Raw genomic sequence first — 9,983 nt, forward strand, 5'->3', positions numbered from 1 at the left:
TGCTCTTTGTGCCTTTCCAGAAATATGGCTTTAAGTACACGCAAAATCATATACAATATTATAAGTACCACTGTAGCTGCAGTATGAATGACATATATACGATATTGGTTAAGAAATATCAATAATTTGATTAAAGACAACAATATAATGCAATGTTTTTACTGGCCATATGTTAGACAGCTAATTAGTCATAAGAGCCATTTTGGCTCAAGAAGAGCGCACAAGAGCCTTTGACTCAGATTTTAAAGGGTTAGAATGGAAACTGGATTTGTACGGATAATGCGTGAAAATAATGACAAAAGATGTGATTGCAAGATCTTTCCGTTTTATATTTTTATTGCGCTACTGTCTACGATGCCTGTTTTATTCCCGTGTCTATTTTTTTTGTTTGTTTTTAAACAGCCAGGCTACTTTAGTGTAATATTGTATTATACCGACAGAAATACATTTCTGTATAAGCCATATGGTATTTATTGTCTTTGGGTAGATATGAATACTCAAACAGTAGCACAGCATGTTTAAATTGTATACAAATATAAAAAAATATATATATAAAAAGTATATATATATATATATATATATATATATATATATATATATATATATATATATAGGCTATATATATATATATACTTTTTTTTAGCCTATGCTTTTATTTTGAATTGTACTGTATTTATTAACTGTTTCTACTGAACACATTGTATGGTAAAACGGACAGTAAAGTTACACTGTTCATTTTAAAACTGAAAATAACCCCAATTGAATTTATGTCATTAATAGACAGTTCATTCTATCAAATTACTAAACCAGGATCTGTCTCATTAACTTAAATAGCCTACACCTAAATGACAAGCAGTGTCCTAACTCACTGTCCCATGGGACTACGAGTCTAAAAATAGTGGTTGAATGAATTGGTTCTACTATAACTGTCCCCTTTAATTTCCCATGGGCTTAGTGAACATGACACATTTAAACCAGTACAATGAAGAGAAGGAACAATTCAAACAATGCTTAATATTTAATGGATTTTGAAACTTCATTTAAAAAAGAAAAGGTTTTATGTTTTCAATACACACAGTTGCAACCTTTTTCAAATTGACATGTCTGCTAATATACACAAGTCACTCGTTATATGAATATTTGATTCTCAATCATCTTGTGAGAAGAAATAACCATTTTGGCTTTAATGTGATTTCCTTCTTGGGATTCATAAAGTTTTACATATTTATAAAGTATTTTAAGATACCCTGATTACCTTGCATTACAGATTATGCTTTCAGGCTGTTAGCAAAAAAAACAATGTATTTTCAGTTGGGAAGCTTTTTTATTATTATTACAAGAATTCTGCTACATCAAACAAAAGACTAATTGCACCGCATCATGAGCCATGGCTGCCAAGCCTAGGCTAGTCTCATTTTATTATTTGCCTGTTTCTACCCAGCATGAGAATAAAAACGCCTGCAGGGATGTTCTGATACTGCTAAACAGTTCAATGGCACTGCTGGGTCTAATGTGAAATGCTTGCCCTGTTTATCAATATCGGACATGATTGGACACTCTGGATCTGTTTGGCTTTTGCTACCCAAGTTCAAACTGACAAGGGCACGCTTGATGTTTCAGTTGGATATTTATACATGCTTCTATTGGCCTTTCTTGTGGTATAGAGCCACACAACCTGTGATGGTGTAGCAGAAATTTGCAGGCTCCAGCATCAAATTAAACGGTAGATCAAGTGTGACAGGTCGAAGTGTGCTTCTGAGGGGACAGGGAGCCCTGGGTGCTTTATGGGGTCAAGGTGGCTCCATTATGCATTAGCCTGTGGATAGAAAAGAGAAAAGTATAGTGTAAAGCAGCTCTCCTCTTGCCGCATTGGCTGTTAACCTTTCCGCTGGAGCACCTACCTGTTATATCCGAGAGGGGTTGTAAAGCCAGCAGCCTGCTGCGAAGGGCTCTGCTCATAAAAATCAATTACCCTGATTAGGAGGCGATTTGCAGAAGTCCTTCAAAACCAACAATGACAGGAAATGGCAGAACGACACAGAACTGAGTTTCACGAGTTCACACTTACATATAATTAGCTGAAGTATTATAATGCATATTTGGCTTGCTTTCCTGGGAAGGGGCTCCGAGCTAGGGAATGGCCCGAACCTAGAGTACCCCCCGTATATGTAAAAGTGTAAAATGAACTCTAGTGGAGGAGATGGGGTGGAGGGGGGATGCTGATAAACCGTCAATGGAGACAGGTAGGCTAATTCAGCTGTATTTATACCCTAAGGTTGATTATCTTAAGTGGCTCCACCTGTGCTAATTAGGCTAAGTATCTGACGTGCTCCTCCCGAACCTTGTTATGAAACTGCATTTAATATTCTGTACCACTGTAAAATTTCAGAGAACGATCCAGAAAATTGGCATAAATTCCTTAAGAAGTGCTGTGAGGAAACACTCAAGAAGCAGTTTTCGAGAGGAAAAACAATCACGTTTCCAAGACCCAAGAAAGCTTTTCAAGGATGTGACATCATGTTTCCATGGCAGTGACTTACATTTCCCAGTGCTAAATTATACATCTCACCTTTAAAAGCCATGGACCACACACACAAAAGGTGAAATGGTCACGTAAGTTCCACATTATCCCCTTTGTTCATTCAAATCAGCCACAAGCTATGAAGCGAAAAGCACTTGTAGCATAAATCACAGCGCCAATTGATGACTAATGATAGATCAGTGCCACTGAAACCTAGTTTACTGTGACGAGCTTTGTATCAAAGCCCTTTGAGGTGAATTTTGTGATTACGATTTGAGTTCGATATGCTCTATCTCTATCGGGAGCAGTTGAATGATCTTAATGACACCACACAATAAAGGATTATTATTAATTTTTTTTACATTTAATAATAATTATTAAAATGTAACTAAAATTAAAAAGAAAAATCTTAAAATAAAATCTAATTCAAAAAGTTAACAAAAATTATAATGGTATATGATACCAAAATAACAATGCAACAATATGGGTTTTTAAATAGTTTTTGGTTAAAAAAAAAAAGGATAGTTAATTGCAATATAAATGAAATAATCAAAGTCTGAAACTATAATGGATTTCACTGATTTTCATAATAAGTGACATAATGTTTTCCACAGAAGAAAGAAAGTAAAGTTTGGACCAAGGTGCAGGTAAGTAAATTTAATTTAAGTAAATTTCATTTTTGCATCATCTATGACTTTAAATCTACTACTCCAGACCTGAAAATATAGAAAAATGCTTTTTAAAAAAAAAAAATATATATATATATATATATATATATATATATATATATATATATATATACACACACACATATATAAATAGCTATTGGCCTAATTGAATAAATTAATTGAATTAATTAAAAAAGACCTATAAATATATACATTTATGAAAATATGGAAAAATGCTTAATATATATATATATATATATATATATATATATATATATATATATATATATATATATATATATATATATATATATATATATATATATATATATATATATATATATATAAAACATTTTTATTTTCTAAAGCATTTTTTCATATGTTCATAAATGTGTATTTATAGGCCTTTTTCATTAATTAAAAATTATTTATATATATATATAGGGTTTTTTGTTTTGTTTTTGTTTAAATGAATTCAAAATGCTGCTGAGGCCAAAGGTTAATCAAGAGCTCGAAACAACAGTATTTTGTAGCCCTTCGTCATATAGGTTCAATACTTTTTTTGTGCAGAACTATAGAAATTCTCCTAATTCTTCGCCAAGCCACTTCATCTTCTCTCTATATACTGTATTTGTCATACTGGGAATTCTTATTATATCCTGGCAGAACAATGGCCCGGGTGCAAGTGATTCTCGGTGTGGCTCTTGTCCAAGAGACACAGCGTGGCAATTCATTACCCCTGAAGAACTCAGAGGAGCCGGAGTGATTACCCTCATCCATTTCAGACAATAATGGCTGCTGATACGCGGCTTCTCTGCCGTTCAATTCAACAGGACAGCGTGTCTTGATATCCGTGCCAGGAGGTATTTTGTAATTACCAGGGAGAGCGCTCTCGTCTGAGTCAGCCGCTTCTGTAGCATAGTCTGAGCTTCAGTGGGTGATGTCTGCTGTGGTGTGTGTGTGTGTGTTTGTGGTGTAATGCTGTCTCTCACAGCAGCGCTGGTTGCTGTGTGTGTAGGGGTGGGGGGTGGGGTGGGGCATAGGGTCATTCCTGCTGTCCATTTTCACGTATTCATCATTTTTTATTTAATATATCGAACTGTCAAACTGTTCCATTCAAAAGTTTGGGTTCAGAATGTTATATGTTCCATTCAAAAGTTTGGGTTATAAGACATACTGAACCCAAACTTTTGAATGGAACATATTTATAAATGTAGTTTGAATAAAAAAAAATTGCAAATGGCAATTAATTAGAAAAAAGAAAATCTAATGTATATTTATGTTATACACATATTTTTTCTTTTCTTTACAATTTTTTTTTTAACATTTTGAATAATTAAAAAGGTTTTTAATGTGTCCCCAGGGAGTGTAAATTTTTTGTTCATTTAACTCTATATGAAAAATTAAATTCTGGAAACATAGTAAAGCATAATAAACATTCTCAGGAATACTCAAGTTATAAATAGTTTCAACTTGTACTTTGCCCAGCACTTTACCTGCGGTGGTTCCACATAACAAGTAACTGGGGTGTTTCCAAGATGAACGGACTTTGACATACTGTGCCTTTGCATACACACTGCTGGTAAGGAATTCTTTTGTCATTTAATATTTAAGTGTAATGGTAGGCTACTTCAGAAACTTGATAGTCATTTATTTTACACCTTTATTAATGCTGCTCACACAACCTCAAGGTTTCCTCTGAAATGCTATTACTTACTATTAAAACCTTTCCATTCATTTTTACAAACTGACTGAAGAGTCAAACTTGATGTCTGTATTAATCAATGCCCTTAGACATTAAAATAGAAAATACCTGAAATGTGCTCGTGTGAGTTTAGAGACAATTTCCCAGACAAGAAATGAAAATGAAGACAGGAAGCATTAACATATTTATACAAAAATGCATTTTTAATGGTGTATTTGATGATCCATTGCTGAAATAATGAGAAAAATACCCAGAGCAGATGAACTGGATGTGATTAATAAATGAATCTTTCTTTCAGAAAGAGCTGAAGTCAATTTGCTAGACTCACATAAGGCCAGAAACACACTCTAGAGGAGTAGGTAAAGGCAAATGCCTCTAGCTTCATTTTAGAGACTGTTATGAAAATAATGCAATTGATAACGCAACTGAGCTGTGTCGTATTACCACAAGGGGCGCCATAGCAGGCTTTAGCATAAACTGGGGTTTGTTAGCGTCACTGTAGAGCATGATTCTGGCCTAATATTTGACAGTTGGACGCAGTGGACAATTTTAAAGCACACCAATATTCTATTCTGATTGGCTGGATGCCATTGTTAAATTAAGGTTGAGAAACACATGGTCACCGAAATATCCTGCAATGAGACCAACAATTACTACAACCCTGAGGGTTTCAATTAAGAGCATATCAGCTGTAGGGAATGGCAGCATCACACTGAGATATTAATAAAGGGCTGCCTTCATAAAAATCATTCATGAATTATGCAGATCCGTCATGAGAAGATTTGTTCCTGAAAAACATAACACTTTAGGTTACATATGCGTAAGTGAAGAGTAGTCTGTCATTATAGCTACTGAGAAAACAAATTCCCATTGCAGAGCAGTAAGTAAAGTAAAGTCAAAACATCCCACTTAACATTTTAAGAGTCAGAGTCAAGGTAATTCTTCCTGATACCTTATTCACATAATTTACTCTGAAGTTGTTGTGGAGACGTCAACTTAAAGGGACAGTCCACCCAAAAATTACTATTCTGTCATTTACTCATTCTCAGTATTTTCAAATCAGTACGACTTTCTTTTTTCAGTGGAACCTAAAATGAAGACGCTTTGCAGGATGCTCATGCTGCTCTTTTATATCCTGTACAATGAAAAAGTGACCATCCATTTGACTTAACTACACTTTAAATACACTTTAAGACTTGAATTTAAATATAGTTTTGGTTGTCCACAGCTCAGGTTCCTATTCACCTTCAATGTTTGGAAAAGAGCAGATTGAGCATTCTGCAAAACATCTCATTTTATGGTCACATGGATTAGGAGTGAGTAAATAATGACAGAACTGTGCACTTCTCAGTGCAAACTATTCCTTGAACAACAAACAACTCAAAGATTTGCATAAGGGGAAACATGTGACATCATTCTTGTCCCCTTACTGGCAATCGCTTCAGTCCCTGAGGACCATGGCAAGATATCGATTGTGAAATACTCACTCGCACACATTCGCACAGAAAAAAAAATAACAGCCAAACATGATTGCGTACCTAAAACAGTCATCCTCAACAGAATGCTTAGAATCTCAAACACACACACAATAATCCTCCATCCACCCGCATACTTAATAATGAGTAGTCTCTGGGAATTGGGAATGGTGATGACATTTATAAAGGCTGCATTTGCTGCTTCTTCATTCTGCTCTTGCAATTCACGAGCACTCTCTTTCACACACACACTTTCACACAAGCTCTAAAATGCTTCCGTTATTGACTGACACACAGGCGTCATTACAGAGTCAGTCGTATTTAGATTGCATGACTTCGCCTAGAAACACAGAGCCCATCCTTGCTAAGTGTAAAATAAGACACGGTTTCCTCTTTGGATCTCCACCAGGTTCTCGCGAAATGGCCTTGATTGAGTGCTAATGACAACTTAGAATTGGTCACGGTCTATAACATCACGCAAGACATCTGTATGATCAGACAAACGAAACAACTCTCACATTCGGTAAGGTTATATTAGTACGCTTAGCACACAGAATTTTCTCGTACAAGTATGCTGAAAGCTTAAATAATGGCTATGGTCCACACGTCGTCCGTCCCTCCATTGAAATTCGCAACCGATGTGCAAATACAAAAAGGGACAATAGAACAGACCTTTTTCAAGTCATCAACGATTATGAAAAACTAATAAATTGCATCTAATAAGTGTTAGGCAGCTCTGTTGGTCTCAGTGCTGTGAGTTTTACCTCTTTGAGGGACGAACAATCCCTTTCAAAAATAATTAGACCATAATAAATGAAAAAATAAAGAGACAGACCGTTATTATGGCTGAAATGGCAAAAGACATTTAAGCAAATACCCTTATACAATTTCAATCGGTTCATTCTTTTAAAATCTGCAGTGAGTATAATTCCGATCATTTTAACGTATGTTTTTTCCTTCCGTGGGCGAATGCGCCTGTAGAAGTCTTCGCCTCTTAGTTTTAAGTTCAGGCTCAGTGCTTTAAGTTACTCAGTCATTTCTGTCCTAACACGCAAAGTCTTCGCATTAGCGGCGAAGAGCATGCCGCGTTTAGAGTCCTTCCTCTCCAAGACGACCGGAGGATATCCTGGAGCACAACAGAAGGGGGGAGGGCCGTATTTAATTGTGGCGCTAAAGTTCTATCTCTTTCTTGTTCGCCATGTTCCTCTCCTGCTTGATTTGACCTGGGCATCGCAGCCCTTTTCTCCTCCTCAACCGGTATTTACCGTCCCCCTCCCCCCAGCACTGCTACCAGCGGTCGATGATGTGATTCATGTAGTCCTCCGTGGGCAGTCGGGACGCCTCGGACTCCGGTGCATCATCCCTGAAATCAGAGCTGGGTGCACGGCGAAATGGGAAAAGAGCGAGCTGGTTCTTAAGGCGCTGCTCTCTTCGCTCGAGTTGTCGCTTGTACATGTAGCGCTGCTGAAAAAGATCCCTGGCGTAGTCGTACAACTGCATGTCCAGATCGTTGAGCTCCTCGATCCGCTGCACTGTGCCGTTATCCAGGTCCACTCCCGCGGCCCGTGTGCTATTGTACTGCATGAAGGGCCGGATGAACTTGAGGCGGAAGGTCCGTTCGAACAAGTACTGCGTTTTGCGCTGGAACTCGGTCAGGCCGAAGAAGGCCATGTCTCGTAGGTTCTTCTTGGCCGACTCGAGTAGTACCTGCGCACGCTTCTTCTCCGGGATGAAGGACATGTTGTAGCAGCCCACCAGGCTGAGGTCGGCCAGCATGCGCACTTGACGGTTATTTGCGAGGTTGTACGGACAGTCCATGAACTGCTGCAAAGTGCAGCCCGACCAGTCGGTGCCCTCGTAGCAGGGGGGCAGCTCCTCCGGTGTGGGTGTTCGCCCATCGCACATGTGCAGGGAGGTTTTCCATGTGGCCCCGCGCTGGACGTGTCTCCACTCGCTTAGGTACCGAGACACAGGGTCCCTTAAAACGGTAATGTAGTAGAACTTCCTGTTGGATGACAAGAAGAAAGAAATTATTAAGATAAGGATTATTTTCAACTGAATGCATGAATTAAGACAAAGTATATATAGCTCCTTGGCAGTTTGTCCATTATGGGTGATATTTGGTATTTATCATCAAGAGAAACTTGTGGCAAAAGGTCAACAAAGGAATTTATCAAATGGTTCTTTGGGTGTGGTTCACAGTGACTTACTGACCTATATCATTTGAAAGGGAATACCAAGCTTCAAACACAACTTCTACACATGACATTCTCAAGATACATGGCAAAATTTGCCCACATGGTGCGCTACAACTACAAAACCCTCATGATTGCTTTGCTAACATTTAAGAGTTGATATTTGACATGCATTTTCTTTCATAGAAATGCTAACATATCCTAACATTATCAATCATACAAATGAACAATAATGTTCGCCAAGTGTCAATCAAAATTCAGCAGACAGCAAATTCATAGCTTAAAGTCAACATGAAATCAGTTTTTTAACTGAATTTTGCAGTGTTTATTATAAAAGATATTTTTTCTTAAATCCATGTGTACTTTTTTAAGTAAATTTGACCATTCCTGCTTTATATATTTTTCTTGTTCAAAAAGCAATTTCCTTTAGATAAATGTCACAATAGAGAAGAAAATATGATCACAATTTCCATTTTATCCCAAATTAAAAGCCGTTGGAAAAAACAAACTCCAACTAGTCGACTAGTTTTGCAAATTCCCACAAGGAAAATATCTTCTAACAGCTGGAACATTTTCTGCACATTAATTTATTTATGGGTTTTTATTGACTTGTTTTTATTAAAACACATGAAGTGTGTAATTGTTTTTTTCTCATAAACTGTAGTTACATTATTCATATCATAAATATCTGTATCGCAATAAAGGACCAACGGCTGCCACATGGTAATCTTTTACTGGTAGGTAAGAATTATAATATCCTTGCCTCCAGCTTAAAAATAATTTCAGAGCATATGAACACAAGCAGTCGTAAAGGGGAAGTCAACTGTAGAGCTCTTGATTTCGATATGCTTCAGTGAGACTTCATGATGCAGGTGAAAAGAGCACAACACGTCCCACAACACCTTTCTTCCATTCTGAACCTGCACTTCAACACCAAATTAGTGAATTCTTGGATGCGTCCCTCTTGTGCACTTGAGTGTAGATGGCGCAGAATGAATCAGACATTAGTGTAGTGAATGACGGAGACTTATTTATTTTAACAGCTCTGCTGGAGATGCATGAATTTATTCATCTGTGAAAGACAGGACTGGAGATGGCAACAACTCAACAACAAGCTCGCACATTACATACAGCACTGACCCTGAGGGTTAATGAACAGAACGTTCTGTAGAAAAATCAGTATATTCAATTTGATTTCAAGTAAAAAAAATAAAATAAAAAAAATAAAAAATAAAAAAGTAATATTGGTTTAAGTACACACTTTAATTAATTGAATTTCAAGTGATTTGATGGCTAATATTTGGAAAATTAATAAATTATAAATAATTATAATTATAATGCACAAATGAATATTATATTTAACTATTTATTTATAATGGTTGTCATATTAAGATTCTGCCATAACATCACCGTTCAGTT

The 9,983-nt window shown here is 36.7% G+C and overlaps 1 protein-coding gene and 2 long non-coding RNA genes across 3 annotated transcripts; 1 reads left to right on the forward strand and 2 right to left on the reverse strand.

The window, feature by feature from the left end:
- Window positions 1-1,316: 1,316 nt before the first annotated feature.
- On the reverse strand, window positions 1,317-2,104 carry LOC113110984 (uncharacterized). Its single transcript, XR_003293243.1, has 3 exons — window positions 2,069-2,104; window positions 1,902-1,951; window positions 1,317-1,816 (listed from the first exon to the last, which is right to left on the reverse strand). It is a non-coding gene; the product is annotated as an uncharacterized LOC113110984 (long non-coding RNA).
- A 303-nt stretch (window positions 2,105-2,407) lies between these two features.
- LOC113110988 (uncharacterized) lies at window positions 2,408-4,162 on the forward strand. Its single transcript, XR_003293244.1, has 3 exons — window positions 2,408-2,613; window positions 3,136-3,168; window positions 3,856-4,162. It is a non-coding gene; the product is annotated as an uncharacterized LOC113110988 (long non-coding RNA).
- Window positions 4,163-5,090: 928 nt separating this feature from the next.
- LOC113120041 (heparan-sulfate 6-O-sulfotransferase 1-A-like) lies at window positions 5,091-8,375 on the reverse strand. Its single transcript, XM_026289874.1, has one exon. The coding sequence runs from the start codon at window positions 8,272-8,274 to the stop codon at window positions 7,657-7,659; it is 618 nt and encodes a 205-aa protein (XP_026145659.1). The 5' UTR covers window positions 8,275-8,375; the 3' UTR covers window positions 5,091-7,656.
- Window positions 8,376-9,983: the final 1,608 nt, after the last annotated feature.

This window comes from Carassius auratus, chromosome 2 (assembly GCF_003368295.1).
Source record: "Carassius auratus strain Wakin chromosome 2, ASM336829v1, whole genome shotgun sequence".
Classification (NCBI taxonomy): Eukaryota; Metazoa; Chordata; class Actinopteri; order Cypriniformes; family Cyprinidae; genus Carassius; species Carassius auratus.

Coding starts and splice junctions, on each gene's coding strand:
- LOC113120041 (XM_026289874.1), bottom strand. CDS start 8,274: ATGTGCGATGGGCGAACACCCACACCGGAGGAGCTGCCCCCCTGCTAC.